The sequence below is a fragment of the Trachypithecus francoisi genome, unplaced genomic scaffold, assembly GCF_009764315.1.
Source record: "Trachypithecus francoisi isolate TF-2019V2 unplaced genomic scaffold, Tfra_2.0 Lachesis_group5, whole genome shotgun sequence".
Classification (NCBI taxonomy): domain Eukaryota; kingdom Metazoa; phylum Chordata; class Mammalia; order Primates; family Cercopithecidae; genus Trachypithecus; species Trachypithecus francoisi.
Window position 1 is genome coordinate 100,985,242 of NW_022681470.1, and position 27,642 is coordinate 101,012,883.

Consider the following 27,642-nt stretch of genomic DNA (forward strand, 5'->3'; position numbering starts at 1 on the left):
TGGCCTCTATTTCCCCATCTTTGATTTCTGAACCACTGTAGGAGAGATGGCGGGAAGCAGTTAATATAATCTCACCTAAGTAAAAATGGCCCAGTGACCACATGATAAAGGGTATGTAGAATGTGTGTGTGTGTGTGTGTGCATGTGTGCAAGTGTGTGTGTGTGTGCAAAGTAATCAGAGGAACCCAGTCTGACATGTTATACCAACAAAGGTAATTTTCTTAATTCCCCCAACTGGACTGCTCAGTTTTCTAATTTTCTGCATGTATCCTAACTCTTTCTCACTCTAATGGAAGGCAAAAAGACTTGCCCATCCCACTATCTCTTATTCCCTTCCCCTACTTAGAATAAGTGAAATCAGAAATTTACCCAACAACGTGGCATAGTAAATAGATAAAAAATATTGGGAATCAGAACACCTATGCTTAAACTCTGAATTCCACTTTGCCATCTCTTAGCTATTTAATTTTGGGCAATTTATCTAGCCTCCCTCAGCATCTGTTTCCTTATCCCTAAAATAATAAAATCTAGTGATTGTGATTGTAAATAAGACATGCATTACAGTACATTGCATAGTTTATGTTCATTAAATGTCAGTATCTTTCTTGCCTTAGCTCCACCACCAATTGCATGTGATGTTGGACAAGTCAAATTACTTCTCTGAGCCACAGTTTCCTCACCTACAATCTGCAAAATGAAATGGTAGGACAAAATGATCTCTACTCTGTCTGCAATTCTCCCCAGTCTTGCATCTAGGCCCATTTTTTTCTTCAAGCCCCGCCCCAGGATTCTGGCCCGCTTTCTAGTGCTTGCCACAGGACTCCCAAAGACGCGCCCAAGCTACGCGTCTGCCTTTCAGAGGATACGCTTTTTCTCTTTGCAATTGGTTCTCAGAATCTCCACCCTCCTCAATAATTTGCCTATGGCGGAGTAGTAGCCCTCCAGCTCCCGCCCCGCCACTGGTGATTGGCATGGGACCTAGCTCGTCCCCGCCCCCACTTGACTGAAGGTTCGGCCCTGGCGCCGCCCTCAGTCCCCAGGCGCTAACTGACTGGGGTAGTTGGGACCGTTAGCTCGGCAGGCTGGCAGGCTCCGGGGCGCTACTCCATTGGCGGCCGGGATGGAGACGATGCGAGCGCAGCGGCTGCAGCCTGGTGTGGGCACCAGCGGGAGGGGCACTCTCCGAGCGCTGCGGCCGGGAGTGACTGGGGCTGCGGCTGCCGCCGCCACACCCCCTGCGGGCCCCCCGCCTGCTCCGCCGCCTCCCGCACCGCCCCCGCCGCCGCTGCTCATGTCTGGGGCCCCAGGACTGCCCCTGTCCCCCGGCGCCGCGGGCAGCCCGGCAGTGCTGCGAGAGGCCGTGGAGGCCGTAGTGAGGAGCTTCGCCAAGCACACGCAGGGCTATGGCCGAGGTGAGTCTGCGGGTCAGGCCTCCTGCGCGACACCCTCTGTTAAGGGAGCCTTGCTCCCACAGTCCTCCGGATCGCTTTTCCTGGCGTGGAGCCCGCACTTGCATTTCCTTTTGGGGAGTTTCCTTCTGGGCTACGCACACGCACAGACGCACACACTCATACACACGTTTAAGCCTCCTACCTCTCCTTCCCTTTACTGAGTTATTAATATATTCTCCAGGGACGCTTTTTCAGATACAATCCTCTTTTCTTCCTAAGCTTTTCTCCTTTAGAAATGGAATTCCTCCTCCAGCTTAATACCTTAACATCTCTCTGCCTTTGAGAACCAGTCCCCATTGTGTGAGATCCTGTCTTTTATTTCAGATCCAATTTCTCATCCACACCCTCTCAATCTTTCCGCTGTGATCTCTGCAATTCTGGACTCCCCTGTTAATTTGCTCCAGCTCCTTAACCTTGACTTTTAAATTCTTTGCTTACCTTCACTGTGAAATTTCAGTGCAACTTCAGATTTACTGGGGAACTAGGTAGTGCCTTCACAAGTCACTTATAGTAATTGTGCATTTAAATCCGGACCTGTACCACTGAGCTCACGCCAGCTTCCTGTGGCTTAGCACCTTACTTTGGTATCTTGTTTAGTATGGAGACTCACAACTCCAGCCTTTCTGTCTGGCTCTGTTTTCCTGGCCCTTGCCCAGGAACTGAGGATAAATCCCAGGCCTTGGCTCTTTCAATGTTAAATTCTGTGGAAATGAGCCAGGTTAGAAACTCTATTTCAGTTAGAAAACTTCGTCTTAAAGATGTCTAATTTCTTTAAAGAGGGATGTGAGGGTTTTCTTTGTTGTTTTTGTTTAACTAGTGTAGTTTCCTGTCTGAGTTTGAGTTCCAGATTTATAGTGTAAGTAATAAGGAATATATAGTGAAGGGTGTAGAATACAGAATTTAAGCCTGGAATTTACAAGACGTCCCTTCTGTCTCCTTGGCCAGGTCCTGCTTGACCTGGAAGTGACTATATCTTTAACTTTCTTTTTTTTTTTTTTTGAGACGGAGTCTCGCTCTGTCGCCAGGCTGGAGTGCAGTGGCCGATCTCAGCTCACTGCAAGCTCCGCCTCCGGGTTACGCCATTCTCTCGCCTCAGCCTCCGAGTAGCTGGACTACAGGCGCCCGCCATCTCGCCCGGCTAATTTTTGTATTTTTTTTTTTTTTTTTTTTTTTTTTTTTTTTTTTTGAGACGGAGTCTCGCTCTGTCGCCCAGGCTGGAGTGCAGTGGCCGGATCTCAGCTCACTGCAAGCTCCGCCTCCCGGGTTACGCCATTCTCCTGCCTCAGCCTCCCAAGTAGCTGGGACTACAGCGCCCGCCAACTCGCCCGGCTAGTTTTTTGTATTTTTAGTAGAGACTTTGCCGTGTTAGCTAGGTGGTCTCGATCTCCGACCTGTGATCCACGTCTCGGCCTCCAAAGTGCTGGGATTACAGGCTTGAGCACCGCGCCCGGCCTGTATTTTTTTTAGTAGAGACGGGGTTTCCGTGTTAGCCCGGATGGTCTCCTGACCTCGTGATCCGCCCGTCTCGGCCTCCCAAAGTGCTGGGATTACAGGCTTGAGCCACCGCGCCGGCCTATATCTTTAACTTTCTAGTTTAACAATAATGCAGAGAAAAGTTACAGGCTTTTCTGTAGATTTTTTTTTTAAGAAAGTTTAGGCCGGGGCGGTGGCTCAAGCCTGTAATCCCAGCACTTTGGGAGGCCGGGACGGGTGGATCACGAGGTCAGAGATCGAGGACTATCCTGGCTAACACGGTGAAAACCCGTCTCTACTAAAAAATACAAAAAACTAGCCAGGCATAGTGGCGGGCGCCTGTAGTCCCAGCTACTCGGGAGGCTGAGGCAGGAGAATGGCGTAAACCCGGGAGGCGGAGCTTGCAGTGAGCTGAAGTGAGCTGAGATCCGGCCACTGCACTCCAGCCTGGGCGGCAGAGCGAGACTCCATCTCAAAAAAAAAAAAAAAAAAGTTTAGTGAAAAGAGCACACACAGGGTTTGGAGATCTTTGTCATTTACCAGCCAAATCTTTGGGAAAGGGACTTAATCTCACTGAGCTTCAGTTTCTTCAAGGGTTACAATATGGATTAACTGAGACATTGCAAATGACATGTAACCTAAAAATGATTATTATCTCAAATGTGTTGGTTCATAGTTCCTCAAGTAGAACATGCTTCACTTTTTCCCACTCTTAAATCCTGATAATGTAAACCCAAAAATTCCTATGAAAACAGATTTTTAGAGCCATTTTGCTATATGTGCCTATGATTCATTTATCTTCAATTTCCCTTTGTTCTTCATACAATTTGAACTCCTATTATAAGACAGGAGCTCTGCTAGGTGCTGGGGATACAAATGGATGAATCCGAAACTCATAAGGACATATTATTTTTCCAATGTAATCCCAAGATTTAACAAGGCTATGTGATGGAACTGCTATTAGCTACTATCCTGCTGCTTCAAGTCTCTAAGTCAAGATCAAGGGAAGGTCTTTGCCTCTGGGCACAGGAGTAGCCTAGAGTGGTCACACTAAATCTGAAGCCTTCCTCTTGGAAACTTATAGGCATTTATTAAAATTGTAGAGGAGTACACCCTTTTTCTTGTCTGTGTTACCTGGAGAGCCTCTGCTTTGGCTCCTAAACTGGGCACCCTGTAAAAACTTTCATTTTCTTAGCAAGGATGAGGGAACAAGGGGATTGTGCTGACAAAGGGCAATTAGTCAGGCTTCAGACTCTGTGGTTGATTTTCTTTCCTATCTCCCCACCTCCCATCGCAGTCTTTCTCATTATTCTTGAGTTTCTCATTTCCAGTCTGGGTGTCCAGCCAGTACTTTAGGAGAATCTGGCAGATAGTTCAGCTTCAGGCAAGCAGAATCTCTGCCCATTTGGCTCAGAAGTCCTTTACCACATGGAATCACTTATTCTGCTTCATTTCTTAGACAAAGCTGCCACTGGCATGTACTCACACACCCTTGTGACTGATGGCATGGTATTTGGGGGAATGGATGTATTCCCCTGAATACAATTTACTTTAGCCTCTGCCTAGACAATTCATTCCCTCATCCAGCAATGCTTTACCGCATCATCTTCAATTAACATCCTTCATCTTCTTCCTGAATGCTCCAAATTCACCTTTTCCAGTCAGTCTTTAGATCTACCTTCACTCATGTGGAATATCAGTATGTATGTATGTATGTATGTATTTTAAAAAACTTTCCTGTCCTTTATCTGCCTCCGTCACCCACTTACCCAAGATACACACATAGCTCAGTATTCTGTAGGATCTTGATAAGTTTGTAGTGCATGGGATTTGTAATCAGAGGACCTAGCCCTGTTAAAAAGTTGGCTGTATGATCTTGGAGAAGTTGCTTAATCTCTCTATGCCTCATCTGTTCTCTTCATTCATTTAACAAATATTTATTGGTCACCGGATGCAGTGGTGGACAAGGCAGATATTTAGTCCCTATCTTGATAGAGCTCCCAGTTCACATTACAGAGCATGTATAAAGATTAATGGTGAACAGACATTTCTCAAAAGAAGACATCCATACAGCCAACAGACACATGAAAAAATGCTCATCATCACTCGCCATCAGAGAAATGCAAATCAAAACTACAATGAGATACCATCTCACACCAGTTAGAATGGCAATCATTAAGAAGTCAGGAAACAACAGGTGTTGGAGAGGATGTGGAGAAATAGGAACACTTTTACACTGTTGGTGGATTGTAAACTAGTTCAACCATTATGGAAAACAGTATGGCGATTCCTCAAGGATCTAGAACTAGATGTACCATATGACCCAGCCATCCCACTACTGGGTATATACCCAAAGGATTATAAATTACTCTACTACAAAGACACATGCACACGTATGTTTATTGCGGCACTATTCACAATAGCAAAGACTTGGAATCAACCCAAATGTCCATCTGTGACAGACTGGATTAAGAAAATGTGGCACATATACACCATGGAATACTATGCAGCCATAAAAAAGGATGAGTTTGCATCCTTTGTAGGGACATGGATGCAGCTGGAAACCATCATTCTTAGCAAACTATCACAAGAAGAGAAAACCAAACACCGCATGTTCTCACTCATAGGTGGGAACTGAACAATGAGATCACTTGGACTCGGAAGGGGAACATCACACACTGGGGCCTATCATGGGGAGGGGGGAGGAGGGAGGGATTGCATTGGGGAGTTATACATGATATAAAAGTCATGCACATGTACCCTAGAACTTAAAGTATAATAAAAAAAAAAAAAAAAAAAAGATTAATGGTGTAGGCCGGGTGCGGTGGCTCAAGCCTGTAATCCCAGCACTTTGGGAGGCCGAGACGGGCGGATCACGAGGTCAGGAGATCGAGACCATCCTGGCTAACACGGTGAAACCCCGTCTCTACTAAAAAGTACAAAAAACTAGCCGGGCGAGGTGGTGGCGCCTGTAGTCCCAGCTACTTGGGAGGCTGAGGCAGGAGAATAGCGTGAACCCGGGAGGCGGAGCTTGCAGTGAGCTGAGATCCGGCCACTGCACTCCAGCTTGGGCGACAGAGTGAGACTCCGTCTCAAAAAAAAAAAAAAAAAAAGATTAATGGTGTAATAAAGCAGGCCAGCCCAATACAAAGAGGGTTGACTTTGAGCCAAACAAACATTGTTTCTAAATCCTGGTTCTGCCACTTCTGGCCTGTTCCTTAACTTGCTTACTTTTTGTAAAATGGGTATTATAATACTTATCCTGATAGTTTTGTGTGGATTAAATGAGACAACAAATATAAAGCATGCAGCACATGGTACTTAGTGTGGTTGCTATTATTGTGCGTTTGGAAATGCTTTGGAAACTACAAATGATATGTATTGTTCTGCATTGCCATTTCCTTTGCCCCCTTTTTTCTATGGCATATAGTCTTTCTCATGTTTGACATCTGGCAATCTCTAAACTGGCAGGATCGAGTAACTCACTTTCCTTGCTCTGTAACTGCTACATTTCCCTCTTCAAACCTGTTGTTTTGGAAGTATTGCTATCCTTTTATGTTACAATATGGCTGCATGATTGGAGATTTTGCCCTGCTATTTCACTAAGTTGAACAAATGAATCTTGTGTAGTATTTTTTTTTTTTTTTTTTTTTTTGAGACGGAGTCTCGCTCTGTCGCCCAAGCTGGAGTGCAGTGTGCCTCAGCCTCCCGAGTAGCTGGGACTACAGGCGCCCGCTACCTCGCCCGGCTAGTTTTTTGTATTTTTTAGTAGAGACGGGGTTTCACCATATTAGCCAGGATGGTCTCGATCTCCTGACCTCATGATCCGCCCGTCTCGGCCTCCCAAAGTGCTAGGATTACAGGCTTGAGCCACCGCGCCCGGCATGTGTAGTATTTTCTATTTAGTTGTTCCTTTTCCTCAGAATCACAGACAGCTTCTTTTCTGTAAGACTGGAGTTAAATGGGTTGGGCCGAATATTTCCAATTTTTGGAAATGCTGGATTAGCCCCTATATTAGTTTCCTGTGGCTGCTGTAACAAATTATCACAACTTTAGTGGCTTAAACCAACAGGAATTTGTTCTCTCATAGTTCTGGAGGCCAGAAGTCCAAAATCAGTATTACTGGGCCAAAATCAAGGTGTTGGCAGGGCCTTGCTCTCTCCAGAAGCTCTAGGGGAGAATTCATTCTTTGCCTCTTCCAGCTTCCGGTGGCTGCTGACATTGGTTTATTACTTGGTTTATTGCTGTATCACTATAATCTCTACCTCCGTGACTCCTACTCTTTGTCAAATATGCCTCCTTTTTTTTTTTTTTTTTTTTTAAGAGATGGGATCTTGCTGTGTTGCCTAGGCTGGACTGCAGTGGTGCAATCATAGCTCACTGCAGCCTGGAACTGCTGGGCTCCAGTGATCCTCCCACCTGCCTTAGCCTCCCAAGTCACTAGGACTACAGGTGCATGTCACCACACCTGGCTGATTTTAAAAATTTTTTGTAGAAACAAGATCCCATGATGTTGCCCAGGTTGGTCTTGAACTCCTGGCCTCAAGTGATCATCCTGCTTTGGCCTCCCAAAGTGCTGGAATTATAGGCATGAGTCAGTGTGTCCATCCTGCCTCCCTCTTATAAGGACACTTGTGAATGCACTTAGGGCCCACCTATATAATCTAGGTAATTTCCCCATCTCAAATCATTTAAACCCATCTGCAAAGTCTTTGCCAGATAAAGTGACATTTACAGGTTCCAAGGATTAGGACATGGACATTTTGGAAAGTGGCATCATTCAGTCTACCAGAGTCCCCTCCCAAAGTCACTGTTACTTTGCAGTCTCTCCTTCCAAAGAGACTGTGCACCGTAGGCTATTTAGGGGCAGATGTACCTTCTAAACATTGAAATAGGAAATAGATGAAATATTGTTAACCACCTTCCCTATCTTCCATAATAATGTGAATAGGGTCAGTCTATTCTCGCCATCCTATGTGATCAAGGAGACTCTTTTTACTCACCTCTTAATTTCGTTATCTCTTTATTCCTGCTTCCCCACGACAAAGTTGTATTTATTATTATTTTTTCTTTTATTTTTGTTAATTACCTTCCTGGCAAGATTGTATTTATCTTTATGATATAAATTTTGTACTGTAGTTTCATATATTGTTTTAATATGTTTATCCTGGCCAGGCACAATGGCTCATGCCTGTAATCCCAACATTTTGAGGCCAACGCAGGAGGATTGCTTGAACCTTAGGGTTTGAGACCAGCCTGGGCAACATAGTGAGATACCATCTCTACAAAAAATTTTTAAAAATTATCCAGGCATGGTGGCATGCATCTTGTAGTCCCAGCCACTCAAGGAGCTGAGGTGGGAGGATCACTTGAACCCAGGAAGTCAAGGCTGCAGTGAGGTGTGATTGTGCCCCTGAATTCTAGCCTCAGTGATAGAGTGAGACTTTGCCTCAAAAAAAAAAAAAAAATGTTTTAGGTTAGGTGCAGTGGCTCACACCTGTAATCCCAGCACTTTGGGAGGCCGAGGTGGGAGGATCATCTGAAGTCAGGAGTTCAAGACCAGCCTGGGCAACATGGCAAAACCCCGTCTCTACTAAAAATACAAAAATTAGCTGGGTTTGGTGGCATACACCTGTAATCCCAGCTACTTGGGAGGCTGAGCCAGGAGAATTGCTTAAACCTTGGAGGTGGAGGTTGCTGTGAGCCAAGATCATGCTACTGCACTCCAGCCTGGGCGACAGAGCAAGACTTTGTTTCAAAAACAAAAACAACAACAACAAAAAAGTTTTTATTTTGGCTGAAAATGATCACTACCTCTCATTCCCATCCCGTCCACTTAGACGTTCGTATATTTTATCTCCTAAAGGCAAAAACTAAATTATTCTCTGTTTTGTTATTCAACAGCAGGGTATAAGCACTGAAATATTCCTATCTTGGTCTTTCTTGTGAGGGACTTTGAGAAAACAATTGTCAGAGGTGTATATCTCAGTTATTCCTACCCTCCCACCTTACTGTTCTTTAGCCATCTTTATGTAAACCATTATATCCATGGTTCCTCACTGAAAATATGATAAAAAATGTGGGTGCTCCACATGTACACATGCACAAATACTCATTTGCACACAGACACACACACAATTTTACTTTAGGAAGCTTGTGAACCTCCATGAAGCTCAGCTATGGACTGGACCTTGGAGCCTGGGTTAAGATTCCCAAATTGGAAAGAATATTGGCCCCCGGAAATCTAGATTTATGCCCCAACTCTGCCATAGCCGTGTGACCTCAAACAAGTCTTCTGTTCTTTCTTAGCCAGTGTTGGACTAGATGATCTCTAAAGTTCTTTCCAGTTCTAAACATGAAGAAGTCTAGAAGCATTTTCAAATGCGGGTCACAATCAGTTGCTTTTTTCTTGACCACTTTGCCCAATTATCATTTCATACTCACATTTCTTTTTTTTTTTTTTTTTTTTTTTGAGACGGAGTCTTGCTCTGCCACCCAGGCTGGAGTGCAGTGGCCGGATCTCAGCTCACTGCAAGCTCCGCCTCCCGGGTTTACGCCATTCTCCTGCCTCAGCCTCCCGAGTAGCTGGGACTACAGGCGCCCGCCTCGTCGCCCGCTAGTTTTTTGTATTTTTAAGTAGAGACAGGGTTTCACCGTATTAGCCAGGATGGTCTCGATCTCCTGACCTCGTGATCCGCCCGTCTCGGCCTCCCAAAGTGCTGGGATTACAGGCTTCATACTCACATTTCTAAAATCAAGACTCCCCATGCCCCTTGGCTTTGAGTAATCATTAAAAAATGGTTCTCTAGTCTGTGCGAAGAAATGTTTAACTGGATAGAGACTGAACATATGCTTTTTAATGGGACCTTCCCAATTATGGTGGTCTCCTCCTCTTCCTCTTTATTCCAGTATTCTTCCTGTTGTCTGCATGTCAGGAGAGCTGTCACCCAGTGTATTGTGCTAAACTGTCTTAAAGAGGGAACTGGAGCTAAAAAGATCTCATGGAGAGAATAAAGATGGCTGAGCTTTCTGGTCAGTATTGACCCTTGAAGAGCCCTGCCAAAACCAATGGAGGGAAAGAGAGTTTTCTTTTCCTGCTGGGTCTTTTTTTGTAATTTGTAATTTTAATTTTAATTTTTTTTGCCCATGACAGAGCCTCAGGAGGTCCTAATGACGTGCCCTCATGCTGTCTTTTAATAGAAAAATGAGCATTCTTAAAAGTCAGTTAAGTGTAGGTTATTAGAAAGAGTTTATGCTGCTTCTCAAACTCAGGCTAGTACATGGGTGTTTGTTTCAGTCACAGAGCAGGTGAGATAATTTATTATTGGCCGCTGATTTTAAATTCCTCGCTTGCTGGGCGCAGTGGCTCACGCCTGTAATCCTGGCACTTTGGGAGGCCGAGGCAGGTGGATCACCTAAGGTCAGGAGTTTGAGACCAGCCTGACCAATATGGTGAAACTCTGTCTCTACTAAAAATATGAAAATTAGCTAGGCATGGCGGCATGTGCTTGTAATCCCAGCTACTCAAGAGGCTGAGACAGAAGAATTGCTGGAACCTGGGAGGTAGAGGTTGCAGTGAGCCGAGATCGCACCACTGCATTCCAGCCTGGGCAACAGAGTGAGACTCCAACTCAAATATAAAATAAATTCTTTGCTTGCAGGAACTGTGTGTTATTCTTTTCATGCCCAATGCTTAGAATAATGCCATGTACCTATTAAATGCTCAAACTTTTACTAATGTGTGTATGACAGCCATGAAAATGTGCAGTTCAGATTGCCTGCTGCAGGGAGCATAACTAACAACCTCAGCCACTGCCCATTCTGGGTCATCCATAATCACATTTGTACCCCAAAGTTGCACATTTGCATCTATAACCACATTTGAAGGAACCACACTTCCTGTAGGCTGCTTCCAACCAAAGACGGAGCACATTAGGGGTATTAACACAGGCAGATCCTGGTGAGATATGGGATTCTTTTGGGATGAGGACTTCTCACTGGCTTAGCCAAATCTTTCTTAAAACTGTACTATAGCCGGGCATGGTGGCTCACACCTGTAATCCCAGCACTTTGGGAGGCCGAGGCGGGTGGATCACGCGCTCAGGAGATCGAGACCATCCTGGCTAACACGGTGAAACCCCGTCTCTACTAAAAATACAAAAAATTAGCCGGGTGTGGTGGTGGGCGCCTGTAGTCCCAGCTACTCGGGAGACTGAGGCAGGAGAATGGCGTGAACCCGGGAGGTAGAGCTTGCAGTGAGCCGAGATTGTGTCACTGCACTCCAGCCTGGGCGACAGAGTGAGGCTTTGTCTAAAAAAAAAAACAAAACAACAACAACAACAACAACAACTGTACTACAGTCTGAGACTGTCATATCTAGACCTCCTACTTTGCCTCTCTTCCACAGTCATCAGATCTTTGCTGTGCTCAGAAGGCGCTCCCTGTCTTCTCCTGCTTCCTCCCCAATAAGTCTCTTGCAATTGCCTATCCCATCTTGGTGTCTTCTTATCAGATCTGAACTAAGGAAATATGAAAGAACGAATGAGCCTTTGTTGCGATTAAGAGTAGGAGAGGAGAGGCCGGGCATGGTGGCTCACGCCTGTAATCCCAGCACTTTGGGAGGCCGAGGTGGAGGAGGAGCTCTTTGGGAGGCTGCTTGAGCTCAGGAGTTTGAGACCAGCCTGGGCAATGTAGTGAAACCCTGTTTCTACAAAAATTACAAAAATTAGCCGGGTGTGGTGACATGCACCTGTGGTCCCAGCTACTTGGAGGCTAAGGTTGGAGGATCGCTTGGGCCTGGGAGGTGGAGGTTGCAGTGAGCTGAGATTGCTCCACTGCACTCCAGCCTGGGCAACAGAGTGAGATCCTGTCTCAAAAAAAAAAAAAAAAAAAGGAGAGTGGTCAATATGTTGCAAGATATTGGAGAGCATCTGTGATAATTTTTTATTGTGAGGCTTTAGCTAAAACTCTTTGAAATGTTTGGAACCCTAGAGTCAATGTGATCCTTTCTAAAAGCAAACTGATCTCATCCTCTTTTTTTTTTTTTTTTAATTAATTATTTTTCCTTGGAGCTGAGTTCAAAAGAATCCCTCCTTCTTTTTAAAGTCCTCCAATTGCTGCCTATTACTTTAGGGTAAAGCCAATACTCTAACATGGCCTAAAAGGCCCTACTTGGTCTGGTCCCTGCCTTCTCTTGCAACCTCATCTTGCATTACACTTCCCCTCACTCACTCTTTCATAGCCACATGGTCTTAACTCCCTTTATTCATCATGTTCCCTGCTGTCACAAGCCTTTGAACATGCTGTTCTTTATACTCAGAACACTGTCCTCTCACCTCTTGCCTAGTGAATTCCTAGTCATACCTGAACTTAGATATTGCCTCCTCAGGGTAGCTTTCTTTGACCTTCTTAACTAGGTCAGATACTCCGACATCTATCACTTCTTTATAGAACTTGATCACAGCTGCAATTTTACATTTGTTTGAGATTTGGTTAATATCTCCTTCCCTCTTTACACTGTAGGCTACATAAGGAAAACGTAGGGGATGAGAGGAAGTGTTCTAGAATACAATGTCAGGTCTGGAGTTTGATTTTAGCCTACCTACAACTAATAAATTAGCCATTTACTATTTCATGGATGCTGGCAGAAGTCAAGAGACTTCGAGATTAGAGACAAAGGAATTTATTATTCATAGCACAGCAAATAGCATGAGCATCATGTTTATATTAGTTCTCCTTGCCTCCTCCCACGTCCAATGCAGAGGACTCAGGTAGATACTTGCATAGGCCATGGGTTGCTTCACAACAGAGGAACACTTACAGAACCCACAGCTTGGGGAACTTGCCATTTTACAACAATCAGAAGCAAGCATGTTCTTTATCTGAGTGAAGATAGTACCTCATCCCTCAATATTTCTTGCTGCAAGCACAGTCCTGAAAAATAGCCCAAGTAAAGAGCAGTCAGGGTTTTGCAATCTTGCCATACCTAGCAAGATGTGAAGGAGCGTGAGAGACCGGCCCATGGAGGAGTGCTTCTTTTTAAAGTCCTCCAATTGCTTCCCATTTCGTTGCTTTGCATCTCACCATATAGTTCCTCCAAAAATCATTTATACCCAGGTAAAGCCTCAAAAGAGTTCTCTCCCACCTCCATACCCTGGCTTCTCTCACTCATAGTATACACATAGTATGCTGGGTTGGAAAAGGAATCTGGCAATGGATGTGCTCACTAGAAGCACAGGCTCGAGAATGGTTATTAGGGCTATATTTCCTTGAGCCAGCAGTATTGCATAAAAGAATACTCATTGGAACCAAGACTGCTTGAGTTTGAATACTCAAACTGCTGCTTTCTCCTGACATAACCTTGGGCAAGTTATTTAACCTCTTTATACCTCATTTCCCTCATCTGTAACATATGGATAGTAAAAATATCTGCTTCATAAAGTTGCTGTGATTAAACACGTAAAGCAGTTACAGAAGTGCTTGACATACAATGTGTTCAATACATGTTGGTACTTATTGTGGTGGTTATTATCATCCTGGGCCAGCTAACAATTGTGGAGTAATCTACTTGTATTTCATCAGGCAGTGATAATGGTCTGCTGACATTGGGAACTCTGCCTCCAATATTTAAGTTATTCTAGGACTAAGTTAAAATGTGAACTATTCAGATTGGAGGTGGGAGTGAAAAAAAATTTAAATAAAATAAAATGTGAACCAGAAAAGTGGTGGAGGAGGGCAGGCATACTCTGGTCTTTCTAGGCAAATTAACTTAATCACAGTCTAGGTTTATTAATTTAAATGCTTTTAAATGGCAATAGGTAGGGAGCTAAGGGGCTGACTCTTAATGTAGGTACAGGTTACAGATACTGTATTGAAGTATAGCACCACTTGGAGGTGTTCTCATTGCTGAACTTAACTATTTCTCTTTTGTAGTGAATGTGGTGGAGGCACTTCAGGAATTCTGGCAGATGAAGCAGTCCCGTGGTGCTGACTTAAAGAATGGGGCTCTAGTGGTTTATGAGATGGTTCCCTCCAACAGCCCTCCTTATGTCTGCTATGTCACGCTGCCTGGGGGAAGTTGCTTTGGGAGTTTCCAGGTAAGAGTTGTGAGGTGGCAGTAGCAAAGGTAAATGCTTAGATGTTAGTAACGGCTTTCTCCATCACTTTGGCCATTAAACTGCCTGAAATCATATATTTGAGGACCTAAAGCAATTCTGGGAAAATTATTCTGGCAAGCATCTGAGGGTAATTTGACCATAATAGAACCTCAGTAGCATGCTTTCTTTTCAAGAACTCAAACCCATTTTGAATTTGAGCAGTTATGAATATCCCCTTGCTCGGTATATCCGACTACCAGCATCCAACCCATGTTCCAATCTGGCTTCAGTTATTGCATTCCAACTATTTTCTATCTCTTATTGAGGATATAGAACAATATTCTTTGCCTCCAGTACTTTTTCATAGGCAATTACTAAAGAAAGCAATATTGGAGTTCTCTAAGAGGTCAAATTCGGAGGGACTATGTATGGTGGGAACAGTACTCATTTAAGAGTTAGGAGATCTAAATTCACATTCCTCTGAATATCAATGGGGCAAATCTCTGGGCCTCACTTTTCCCATCTATAACATGAAAGAGATAGGTTAGATGATTTCTGAAGTCTTTTCTACTACTAACATTCTACAATTATGTGAAATACCTATGATGATGGAAAGAATGGTTGCCATTATGAGGTAGTGAGAAATTATGGACTAGTATGAATATTCTTATCAAAGATGGACTTTTTACATTGCAGACAGGGAGGCAGCCTTCTGAAATGTCCGTTTAAAATTCTGAAATGGAATTTAGAGAAAATAATAAACACCTTTGTTCTGCTTTCCATATCGTTTGTATAACCCTTAGACAAGGTTAAAAGCCCTGCTGTGTGTCTGCATAGCACCTTGAACTTCCCCTATCATATCACTTATTACAACATATCATAATTGTTTGTCTCTCTTAGTGGACTATGTTCCATAGAGGAAAAGATTGTGTCTGTCTTCTTGTTAAATCCCTACCACCTATCTTAGTGCCTACCAGATAGTAGGCAAATATGTCTGTTGCATGAATGAGTGCCATTGAAGCTTAGTTTCTGCCTCAAACAAAGCAGTCCTAAGGAAACTTCATTTCACATCAGGTGATGAAATTTTTTCCCTTAGAACTGCAGTCATTTCAGGCCTAGTGCAATGGCTCACACCCGTAATCCCAGCACTTTGGGAGGCCGAGGCGGGCAGATCGCGGGGTCAGGAGTTTGAGACCAGCCTGACCAACATGGTGAAACCCCGTCCCTACTAAAAATGCAAAAATTAGCTGGGCGTGATGGCGCACGCCTGTAATCCCAGCTACTTAGGAGGCTGAGGCAGGAGATTTGCTTGAACTCGGGAGCCGGAGATTGCAGTGAAAATAACTTTAGTCATTTCACAGAAATAAATATATACCCAAGATGATGAATGTTTATGCTTCCACTTGTTTTTTTGAGATGGAGTCTCACTCTGTTGCCCAGGCTGGAGTGCAGTGGTATGATCCTGGCTCACTGCAACCTCCACCTCCTGGGTTCAAGTGATTCTCCTACCTCAGCCTCCCCAGTAGCTAGGACTACAGGTGCTTGCCACCAGGCCTGGCTAATTTTTTTCTTTTTTCTTTTTTTTTTTTTTTTTTTTTTTTGAGACGGAGTCTCGCTCTGCCACCCAGGCTGGAGTGCAGTGGCCAGGTCTCAGCTCACTGCAAGCTCCGCCTCCCGGGTTTACGCCATTCTCCTGCCTCAGCCTCCAGAGTAGCTGGGACTACAGGCGCCCGCCACCTCGCCCGGCTAGTTTTTTTTTTTTTTGTATTTTTTTAGTAGAGACGGGGTTTCACCGTGTTAGCCAGGATGGTCTCGATCTCCTGACCTCGTGATCCGCCCGCCTCGGCCTCCCAAAGTGCTGGGATTACAGGCTTGAGCCACCGCGCCCGGCCTTTCTTTTTTTTTTTTTTTGTATTTTTAGTAGAGACAGGGTTTCACCATGTTAGCCAGGATGGTCTCAATCTCCTGACCTCGTGATCCACCCACCTTGGCCTCCCAAAGTGCTGGGATTACAGGTGTTAGGTACCGCACCCAGCCTATGCTTTCACTTCTAAGAGAATAAGATCTTTCCTTCCTTTTTTTTTTTTTGAGATAGAGTCTCGCTCTGTTGCCCAGGCTGGAGTGCAACAGCCCGATCTCAGCTCACTGCAACCTCTGCCTCCCGGGTTCAAGTGATTCTCCCTGCCTCAGCCTCCCAAGTAGCTGGGAGTACAGGCACCTGCCACCACGCCCAGCTAATTTTTTGTATTTTTAGTAGAGACGGGGTTTTGCCATGTTGGCCAGGCTGGTCTTGAACTCCTGACCTCAAGCAATCCGCCCACCTCGGCCTCCCAAAGTACCGGAATTACAGGCGTGAGCCACTGTGCTGGGCTGATCTTTCCTTCTTCTTCCCACCTCATTACATTGTTGAATGACTTGAACATTTTATGATGGATGCCCATAACTGAAACATTGTAGTAATTAGATTTCTGTTATTTTTGGAAAGGGTAGAATTGTCTTTCTTGGCCTTTTAGCCTAAACTTTTTTTTTTGAGACGGAGTCTTGCTGTGTCACCTGGGCTGGAGTGCAGTGGCATGATCTCAGCTCACTGTAACCTCCACCTCCCAGGTTCAAGCAATTCTCCCTGCGTCCACCTCCCGAGTAGCTGGGATTATAGGCGCCTGCCACCACGCCCAGCTAATTTTTGTATTTTTGTATTATTTCGCCATGTTGGTCAGGCTGGTCTTGAACTCCTGACCTCAGGTGATCTGCCTGCCTCACCCTCCCAAAGTGCTAGGATTACAGGTATGAGCCACCTCGCCCAGCTTTTTTTTTTTTTTTTTTTTCTTGAGACAGGGCCTCTCTCTGTCACCCAGACTGAAGTACAGTGGCACAATCATGGCTCACTGCAGCCTTGACTTCATGGGCTCACGTGATCCTCCCACCTCAGCCTCCCGAATAGCTGGGACCGCAGGCATGTGCCACCATGCCTGACTAGTTTTTGTATTTTTGGTAGAAATGGAGTTTTGCCATGTTTCCCAGGCTGGTCACAAACTCCCGAGCTCAAGCAATCCTTTCATCTCAGCCTCCCAAAGTGCTGGGATTACAGGTATGAGTCACCCGGCCAGGGGCAGGGTGCAATAACTGAAGCTAGATCAGAACATGGGCTAGGTGTTGGTAGTCTGCAACTGCTTAAATTCAAGATGGGTTTGAGTTTATACCTCTATCCACTTTGGCAGGTGAAATTTCTCCCACTGGTTTTCTTCACAGATGACTTTTTAAGCAACAGCACTATAGAGCAGGCCAGCAGGCTAGTAATAGACAAATAGAAACAGACAAATTGAAGCATTGGGAAGACTTCAGACTTATTTACGAAACTTCATATGCTGTCTCAGAGAGCCTGTCAGTTAATAGAAATTAGGAATTATTGATAGTAGGGATGTTTAAGTACTAAACACATCCTGGTCTACGTATTTATTGTTTTTTTTTTTTTTTTTTTGAGACAGTCTCATTCTGTCGCCCAGGCTGGAGCGCAGTGGTGCGGTCTCGGCTCACTGCAACCTCCGCCTCCTGGGTTCAAGCATTTCTCTGCCTCAGCTTCCCAAGTAGCTGAGATTACAGGCATCTGCCACCATGCCCAGCTAATTTTTTTTTTTTTTGTATTTTTAGTAGAGACGGGGTTTCACCATCTTGGCCAGGCTGGTCTTAACTCCTGACCTTGTAATCCGCCCACCTCAGCGTCCCAAAGTGCTGGGATTACAGGCATGAGCCACCGTGCCCGTTATTTATTGTTTTTTTAAGACAGAGTTGTGCTCTGTTGCCCAGGCTGGAGTGTAGTGGCACAATCATAGCTCACTGCAGCCTTGACTCCTGGGCTCAAGTGATCCTTCCACCTCAACCTGTTGATTAGCTGGGACCATGGGTGTGCACCACAACCATGCCCAGCTCATTTTTAAATTTTTTGTAGAGACAGCGTTTCACTATGTTGGCCAGGCTGGTCTCAAACTCCTGGCCTCAAGTGATCCTCCCACCTTGGCCTCCCAAAGTGCTGGGATTACAGGCATGAGCCACCATGCCCAACCTCTATTCTACTTTTTATTTTAAGTTTTCTTTTAGAAACAGTCTCACTCTGTCACCCAGGCTGGAGTGTAATGGTGTGATCATAACTCATTGCAGCCTGGAACTCCTGGCTCAAGTGATCCTTCTGCCTCAGCCTCCTAAGTAGCTGGGACTACAGGCACGTGTCACCATGCCTGGCTAATTTTTTTTTTTTTTGTAGAGACAGGGGGCTTGCTATGTTGCCCAGGTTAGTCTTGAATTCCTGGGCTCAAACCATCCTCCTGCCTTGGACTCCCAAAGTGCTGGGATTACAAGTGTGAGCCACCAAGGCCAGCCTTGGTCTACTTTTAAAAACTGCAACATCATTTTCTTCCTTTCCTCTAATTACTCATAAATGACACAGGGCAAAGAGGCCTTTGAGACAGCCAATAAAGATGAATTATAAAGGAATACTATGGTGGCTAGAGATCTGAAATTGAATAATTTTGAGACTTCTGCAGATCAGACTTGTTCTGTGATACCTATGTTGGATACAGTATAAAAACATGAATTAATTTTTATTTTTTTCCTTCTTAAGTCAGCTTTCCTTCCCTTAGTTACTCCTCTTCTCTTTGTTTCCACTGGGGGGAAAAAAAGAAGTCTATAAATTCCTTCTTCAGACTTAAACCCTTCTCAGGGATAGCTCCTTTGGCTCACTGCATTGAGAAAATGCACAGCTAAAAATGAAGTCCAAGATTCCAAGATGGGTGCTTCTGATAGAGACCAGTGGCCTTCTCTGTAGAAGCAGCCTAGACACAGCTTCGGTTCTAATCTTGGGTTATCTAGAGGAATCCAAAAAACCTTGCCTGTCCACAGAACAAGATAGAGATTTCTATTAAGCTAGCCAGAATCTGACTTTTGAGTAATTAATTCTGACGACAGTTTTAACAGGGGTATTTTTCATGTCCAGTGATTATATGCAGCCTTCCTCATTCTGTATTCAGTTTGGTATGAGCTACAGTACTCTCCAGTTCCTTAATGACTTCAGGATGTTGAATCAAAATTACATTTCCAAACATCCCAACCACTTTACCATAAAAACCTTAGAGAGTGTGTTGAACACAACTGATTTATCCAAAGAGCGTCCAAGTGTTTTCTATCTGAAGTGTTTCCCTCCCACTGTTCCTTCCTCTCTCTGATATGCACAAATACATATATTCTCACTCATTCTCCCCTGCCTAGTTTTGCCCCACAAAAGCTGAGGCCCGGAGGAGTGCTGCAAAGATTGCGCTAATGAATTCTGTGTTTAATGAACATCCTTCCCGAAGAATCACTGATGAGTTCATCGAGAAGAGTGTCTCTGAGGCCCTGGCATCTTTCAATGTAAGTTATATGGAGCTGGAAGGAGAGTGGGAGATGGGAGAACCGGCTGCTTGGGAATTCATAAATTACTGTGAAACAGAGCATGAATTCCTGTTTTCTTTCTGGTTCACCTCTCTGTTTTTTTGATTTATTCTCTGTCAGTCTATTGTGTCATGTGCTCCACATGTCTCAGTCTCTAATTCTATATCTGTATTTATGTGTTTTTTGTTGTTTTGTCTCTTTCATTGTATCTCTTTGGTATCTAGAAACCTTTAATTGCGTATTTATGGAATTTTAGAGCTATTCCAAAATGAAAATTGAGCTTGAATTTTGCTTTTGCTAATTTAGGTTAAGACCTTAGTTTCTGCTGTTCTTTTTTTATAAGACTGTTTTTTATTGTCACTTGTCTCCTGCCTCCGTTACTTCATCTTATTGATAAATAACCCTTTTATAATAAAATGTCTTTTTATCTATTTTAGGAACAAGGAGGATAATTTATTTACTCTATTTATTTACAACTGTTCTTTCAAATGATGATGATAAGAATAACCATAATTAATCCTAATTGAGTATTTACCTTGTGGCAGGGACTGTTCTAGGGGATTTATATGTATTTTACCTCATTAGGTCATCACAACAATCCTATGAGGTATAAGTACTATTATTACTCCTATTTTACAGATGAGGAGACTAAAAACACAGAAGTGAAGTGTCAACATGATATAGCTCGTAAGTGGTCACGCCAAAATTAGAACCCAAGTTGACTTAATTTAGTTACATCTTAGAAATTAACACTGCCATCTTCCTTCCTCTCCACAAATTCATTGATACTCAGACCAAGTATCTGTTCTATTTGCATTTAATTAAGATGTAATTACAGGCCGGGTGCAGTGGCTCATGCCTGTAATCCCAGCACTTTGGGAGGCTGAGGCAGGCGGATCACCTGAGGTTAGGAGTTCAAAACCAGCCTGGCTAAAATAGCGAAACCTCTCATCTCTACTAACAATACAAAAGTTAGCTGGGCGCAGTGGTGGGCGCCTGTAATCCCAGCTACTTGGGAGGCTGAGGCAGGTGAAAAGCTTGAACCTGGGAGGTGGAGATTGCAGTGAGCTGAGATCATGCCATTGCACTCCAGCCTGGGTGACAGAGCGAGATTCCATCTCAAAAAAATAAAAATAAAATAAAAAAGATGTAATTACATATACTAAATTACTTCAGTTATCTGCTTTGTGGATTAGTTGTTGAACACTTTATTGAAAGTTGGTTTCCCTCTGTTATTTAGGACCCAGCTGTTTTTCTCCCATTATTCTTTGCCCCAGTCAACAGCATCTGCAGGGAATGAAAACATTTTTATATTAATCCAAACCAAATAAAAAAAGAAAAAAACAGCTAAAATTTTTTGGGAAGTACACTTGCTATTTTTAGGTCACCTAATGGTATTGTAAAAGAAAACAGGGCCAGGCACAATGGCTCACACTTGTAATCCTAGCACATTGTGGGGCAGATGACAGCAGATTACTTGAGTTCAGGAGTTCGAGAGCAGCCTGGCCAACATGGCAAAACCCCCTTTCTACTAAAAATAGAAAATTTGGCTGGGCACGGTGGCTCATGCCTGTAATCCCAGCACTTTGGGAGGCTGAGGTGGGCAGATCACGAGGTCAAGACATTGAGACCATCGGGCTGACATGGTGAAACCCCGTCTCTACTTAAAAACAAACAAACAAACAAAAAATTAGCCGGGTGTGGTGGTAGCTGGGCACGCCTGTAGTCCCAGCTACTCAGGAGGCTGAGGAAGGAAAATCACTTGAACCCGGAAGGCAGAGGTTGTAGTGAGCTGAGATTGTGCCATTGCACTCCAGCCTGGTGACAGAGCGAGACTCTGTCTCAAAAAAAAAAAAAAAAAAAGAAAAAGGAAAAAATGCAAAAATTAGCCGGGCGTTGTGGCACATGCCTGTAATGCCAGCTACTCAGGAGGCTGAAGGATGAGACTCGCTTGAACCTGGGAGGTGGAGGTGCAGTGAGATCATTCCGTTGCACTCCATCCTGGGCAACAAAGTGAGATTCTGTCTCAAAAAAAAAAGAAAAGGAAAGGAAAAAAAAAAAAAAGAAACTGTGGATTATAGAAAGTAGGATGTGCAGTATTTATATGATCATAGGCTCTAAATTCATTGTTGGCCAGGCGCAGTGGCTCATGCCTGTAATCCCAGCACTTTGGGAGGCTGAGGCGAGCGGATTGCCTGAGGTCAGGAGTTCAAGACCAGCCTGGCCAACACAGTGAAATGCCACCTCTACTAAAAATATAAAAATTAGCTGGGTGTGGTGGCGGGCACCTGTAATCCCAGCTATTTGGGAGGCTGAGGCAGGAGAATCACTGGAACCAGGAGGCGGAGGTTGAAGTGAGCCGAGATTGTGCTATTGCACTCCAGCTTGGGTGACAAAAGCAAAATTTTGTCTCAAAAAATAACTAAATTCACTGTTATTGAAATTATGGCTCACACCTGTAATCCTAGCACTTTGCGGGGCTGAGGCAGGCAGATCAGTGTAGCTCAGGAGTTGGAGACCAGCCTGGGCAACATGGTGAAACTCCATCTCTACAAAAAACACAAACAGTTACCTGGGTATGGGAGCACGCACCTGTAGTCCCAGCTACTTGGGGGTCTGAGGCAGGAATATCACTTGAGTGAGGAGGTCAAGGCTGCAGTGGGCCAAGATTGTACCACTGTACTCCAGCCTGGGTGACAAGTGAGACCCTGTCTCAAAAAAAAAAAAAAAAAAAAAAGCAATTATGGTTCCTAGCTGGGCATGGTGGCTCATGCCTGTAATCCCAGCACTTTGGAAGGCTGAGGTGAGCAGATCACCTGAGGTCAGGAGTTCAAGACCAGACTGGCCAACGTGGCAAAACCCCATCTCTACTAAAAAATACAAAAATTAGCCAGGCATGGTGGTACACACCTGTAGTCCCAGCTACTTAGGAGGCTGAGGTAGGAAAATCACTTGAACCCAGGAGGCAGAGGTTGCAGTGAACTGAGATTGTACCACTGTACTCCAGCCTGGGCAACAGAGTGAGACTTCATCTAAAAAAAAAAAAAAAAAAAATTATGGTTCTATAGTCTTCCTTTGGGATCTATGTGGGATTGGTTCCAGGATCTCTCGAGGATACCTAAACCCAAGGATGCTCAAGTCCTTCATATAAAATAGCAGAGTACAGCCTGGGCAACATAAAGAGACTCCATCTCTACAAAAAAATAATAAAATAATTAGCCGGTATGGAGGCACTTGACTGTGATCCCAGCTACTTGGGAGGCTGAGGCAAGAGGATCACTTGATCCCAGGGAGGTTGAGGCTGCAGTGACCATCCACTGTACTCCAGCCAGGGTGACACACAGAAGGAGACACAGTCTCAAAAAAAAAAGAAAAGGAAAGGAAAAAAAAAAAAAAGAAACTGTGGATTATAGAAAGTAGGATGTGCAGTATTTATATGATCATAGGCTCTAAATTCATTGTTGGCCAGGCGCAGTGGCTCATGCCTGTAATCCCAGCACTTTGGGAGGCTGAGGCGAGCGGATTGCCTGAGGTCAGGAGTTCAAGACCAGCCTGGCCAACACAGTGAAATGCCACCTCTACTAAAAATATAAAAATTAGCTGGGTGTGGTGGCGGGCACCTGTAATCCCAGCTATTTGGGAGGCTGAGGCAGGAGAATCACTGGAACCAGGAGGCGGAGGTTGAAGTGAGCCGAGATTGTGCTATTGCACTCCAGCTTGGGTGACAAAAGCAAAATTTTGTCTCAAAAAATAACTAAATTCACTGTTATTGAAATTATGGCTCACACCTGTAATCCTAGCACTTTGCGGGGCTGAGGCAGGCAGATCAGTGTAGCTCAGGAGTTGGAGACCAGCCTGGGCAACATGGTGAAACTCCATCTCTACAAAAAACACAAACAGTTACCTGGGTATGGGAGCACGCACCTGTAGTCCCAGCTACTTGGGGGTCTGAGGCAGGAATATCACTTGAGTGAGGAGGTCAAGGCTGCAGTGGGCCAAGATTGTACCACTGTACTCCAGCCTGGGTGACAAGTGAGACCCTGTCTCAAAAAAAAAAAAAAAAAAAAAAAGCAATTATGGTTCCTAGCTGGGCATGGTGGCTCATGCCTGTAATCCCAGCACTTTGGAGGCTGAGGTGAGCAGATCACCTGAGGTCAGGAGTTCAAGACCAGACTGGCCAACGTGGCAAAACCCCATCTCTACTAAAAAATACAAAAATTAGCCAGGCATGGTGGTACACACCTGTAGTCCCAGCTACTTAGGAGGCTGAGGTAGGAAAATCACTTGAACCCAGGAGGCAGAGGTTGCAGTGAACTGAGATTGTACCACTGTACTCCAGCCTGGGCAACAGAGTGAGACTTCATCTAAAAAAAAAAAAAAAAAAAAAATTATGGTTCTATAGTCTTCCTTTGGGATCTATGTGGGATTGGTTCCAGGATCTCTCGAGGATACCTAAACCCAAGGATGCTCAAGTCCTTCATATAAAATAGCAGAGTACAGCCTGGGCAACATAAAGAGACTCCATCTCTACAAAAAAATAATAAAATAATTAGCCGGGTATGGAGGCACTTGACTGTGATCCCAGCTACTTGGGAGGCTGAGGCAAGAGGATCACTTGATCCCAGGGAGGTTGAGGCTGCAGTGACCATCCACTGTACTCCAGCCAGGGTGACACACAGAAGGAGACACAGTCTCAAAAAAAAAAAAAGTATAGTATTTGCATATAACCTATGCACATCCTCCCGAATGAATGCTCTAAATCATCTCTAGAGTACTTATAATACCTAATACAGTGTAAATGCTGGGCCAGGCATGGTGACTCACGCCTGTAATCCCAGCACTTTGGGAGGTGGAGGCTGGTGGATCACCAGAGGTCAGGAGTTCAAGACCAGCCTGGCCAACGTGGTGAAACCCTATCTCTACTAAAAATATAAAAATCAGCCGGGCGTGGTGGCGCATGCCTATAGTCCTAGCTACTCTGCAGGCTGAGGCAGGAGAATCACTTGAACCCAGTAGGCAGAGGTTGCAGTGAGCCGAGATTGCACCACTGCACTCCATCCTGGGTGACAGAGCAACAGAGTGAGACTCCGTCTGAAAGAAAAAAAAAAAATTAAATTTTTATTTTTAATTTAAAATTTTATTTAATTCTCAAAACAATCATTTAACGTAGGTCTCTGATTATTCCCATCTTACAGAAGAGGAAACTGCAGAACAGAGAGGTTAAATGACTTTACCAAGGCCACACTATTTGTAGGAGTTCTAGTCCATGCTCTTAACTTCTGTGCTGTATTGGTTTTTATACATACTAGGCTTGAATGCAGGACAGCGCGTCTTAATTCTAACCCTGCAGGGTTACATAACCAATAGAAGACACAATAGGCCAGGGCCCAGGAGACCCCATTGCTACCCAGAATTTCCCACATTTATACCACATTTCAGAAACTCAGAACAAGAATGTAAAATATTTTATTAATAATGTTTATACTGACTACACTTGAAAAGTATTATTTTGAACATACTGGGTTAAATAAGATACATTATTGAAATTAATTTTACTTTTTTTTTTTTGAGACAGAGTCTCACTCTGTTGTCCAGGCTGGAGTGCAGTGGCCTGATCTCTGCAATCTCCACCTCCCAGGTTCAAGTGATTCTCCTGCCTCAGCCTCCTGAGTAGCTGGGATTTACAGTCACCCACTACCAGCCCCAGCTAATTTTTGTATTTTTAGTATATACAGGGTTTCACCATGTTGGCCAGGCTGGTCTCAAACTCCTTACCTCAAGTGATCTGCCTGCCTTGGCCTCCCACAGTGCTGGGATTACCGGCATGAGCCACTGCACCTGGACTTACCTCTTTATTTTTACTTTAATGTGGCAGAGAGGAAATTTTAAATTAAATATGTGGCTTGCATTATATTTCTACTGGACAGTGCTTCTTGAGATGATAATCCTGGTTGAAAATCTATTTGTCTTTTCTGTTCCTCTACTACCAGGGCAACAGGGAGGAAGCTGACAACCCAAATACAGGGATTGGTGCCTTCCGATTCATGCTGGAATCCAACAAGGGCAAATCAATGTTGGAGTTCCAGGTACTTTCCCATGTACTTCCCTGGCTCTAATAACATGGGTCAGACTGCTCCTATAATATATAATGGCTCCTACTAATTCCTAACTCATTGATACTGCAAAGGAAAGAAGGTTGTTACACTGTTTTTCAAAAATAAATACCTTCCTGGCCAGGCGTGGTGGCTTACGCCTGTAATCCCAGTACTTTGGGAGGCTGAGGCAGGTGGATCACTTGAGGCCGGGAGTTTGAGACCAGCCTGGCCAACATGGCAAAGTCCCGTTTCTACTAAAAATACAAAAATTAGCTGGGTATGATGGCACATGCCTGTAATCCCAGCTACTTGGGAGGCTGAGGCATGAGAATTGCTTGAACTCAGGAAGCAGAGGTTGCAGTGAGCTGAGATTGCGCCACTACACTCCAGCCTGGGTGACAGAGCAAGACTCTGTCTCAAATAGATAAGTAAATAAATATTTTCCTTCCCCAAAGGCCTATCAGAGTTAGTGATGAAAGTTGCTTCTACAAATCCATTTTGTAAAAGATTTCCCATGTAATTCTGATGTAACCTCCCAATATAAAATCACTGTCCTGGTACTTCCTATTCTTCCCCCAGGAGCTAATGACAGTTTTTCAACTGCTACACTGGAATGGCAGCCTTAAGGCCATGAGGGAACGACAATGCTCTCGGCAGGTAAGAGATTTTATGAGTGGGGGCGAATGAGGGGAGCACAATCTGTCAGCGGACTCTTTTGAGGTGGTTACTATGTTAGAAATAAGGTCTATTGTGACCTATGGTTGTGAATATTGAAAGCCTTACCTAAGTACCCTCTTCATCCCTGTAATCTTTCCTATTTAAATATTAGCTGTGATTCTTTTGTCTATCTTGCTTCTCCTACCAAGAAGTTTCCTTTAAGAATCTCCGGCCGGGGCCGGGCGCGGTGGCTCAAGCCTGTAATCCTAGCACTTTGGGAGGCCGAGACGGGTGGATCACGAGGTCAGGAGATCGAGACCATCCTGGCTAACACGGTGAAACCCCGTCTCTACTAAAAAAAAAACACAAAAAACTAGCCGGACGAGGTGGCGGGCGCCTGTAGTCCTAGCTACTCAGGAGGCTGAGGCAGGAGAATGGCATAAACCCGGGAGGCGGAGCTTGCAGTGAGCTGAGATCAGGCCACTGCACTCCAGCCTGGGCGACAGAGTGAGACTCCGTCTCAAAAAAAAAAAACAAAAACAAGAATCTCCTTGAAGGATTTGGGTGCTGACCTCAGGTCTCTAAAACTGAGTTCTTAGTCCCAGTTGGGTCAGTGTGGTATATGATATGAACCTTTACCTTCTCAATGCTGTTCACATTCCCCTCTCCTACTAGGAGGTGTTGGCTCATTATTCGCATCGGGCCCTGGATGATGATATTCGCCACCAAATGGCCTTGGACTGGGTGAGCCGGGAGCAGAGTGTGCCAGGGGCACTCTCTAGAGAGCTGGCCTCTACTGAGCGGGAGCTGGATGAAGCCCGACTGGCAGGCAAGGAGCTGCGCTTCCACAAGGAGAAGAAAGATATTCTCGTGCTGGCTGCTGGGCAGTTGGGCAATATGCATTCTTCCAACTGCTAGGCATCCACCCACATACTCCCCAGCCTTTCCACAGCCTTTTTTGTATGTCTCCTTTCTAAGATTTAGGATGATTTTTTGTACATACTTTCTCAATTTTATACTTAAAAAAATATATATATATATGTGTATAGATTCTACACCTAGATTCCTATTTGCTAAGAGATCCCTTTTCTTACTTCCAGTTTTTGGATGTAGTTTTATTTGAAACATCTTCAGTTCACTTTACAAGAGCAGGTTGTCTTTGAAGCTTTGTTAGCTCTTAAACTTCCAGATTAACTGTGTAGTCATTTCAGTAGCACTAAAAGATTAACTCAAGTGTTCATGTCTCCTTCTTTTCAAATATCAGTAGCTTGAATAAGGATTATATGCCCCACTCTTACTCTCATTCCTGCTTCCTCTTGGACTCAAACAGGGTATGAGTATGAAGATTTTGCCTTTAGTTCTTGAACTGAACCTGCTTGCTATCCCTTTCCTCCCCACCACTACCTTATTCCTTCTCTGCCTCCAAATTACCACTTTGTTTTGAGGCTT

The 27,642-nt window shown here is 44.4% G+C and overlaps 1 protein-coding gene across 3 annotated transcripts; it reads left to right on the forward strand.

The window, feature by feature from the left end:
* The first annotated feature begins 1,006 nt into the window (after positions 1–1,006).
* Positions 1,007–27,424, forward strand: LIX1L (limb and CNS expressed 1 like). Of its 3 annotated transcripts, none has more exons than XM_033197926.1 (6): positions 1,007–1,412; positions 13,857–14,020; positions 19,280–19,420; positions 25,432–25,527; positions 26,116–26,193; positions 26,402–26,544. In XM_033197926.1, the coding sequence occupies exons 1-6, from the start codon at positions 1,121–1,123 to the stop codon at positions 26,522–26,524; spliced, it is 894 nt and encodes a 297-aa protein (XP_033053817.1). In that variant the 5' UTR covers positions 1,007–1,120; the 3' UTR covers positions 26,525–26,544. The 3 variants fall into 3 exon arrangements, with proteins under 3 accessions (XP_033053817.1, XP_033053816.1, XP_033053814.1); XM_033197923.1 differs by lacking the exon at positions 26,402–26,544 and adding an exon at positions 26,869–27,424 and having other exon boundaries at positions 1,009–1,412; XM_033197925.1 differs by lacking the exons at positions 25,432–25,527; positions 26,402–26,544 and adding an exon at positions 26,869–27,424 and having other exon boundaries at positions 1,008–1,412.
* Positions 27,425–27,642: the final 218 nt, after the last annotated feature.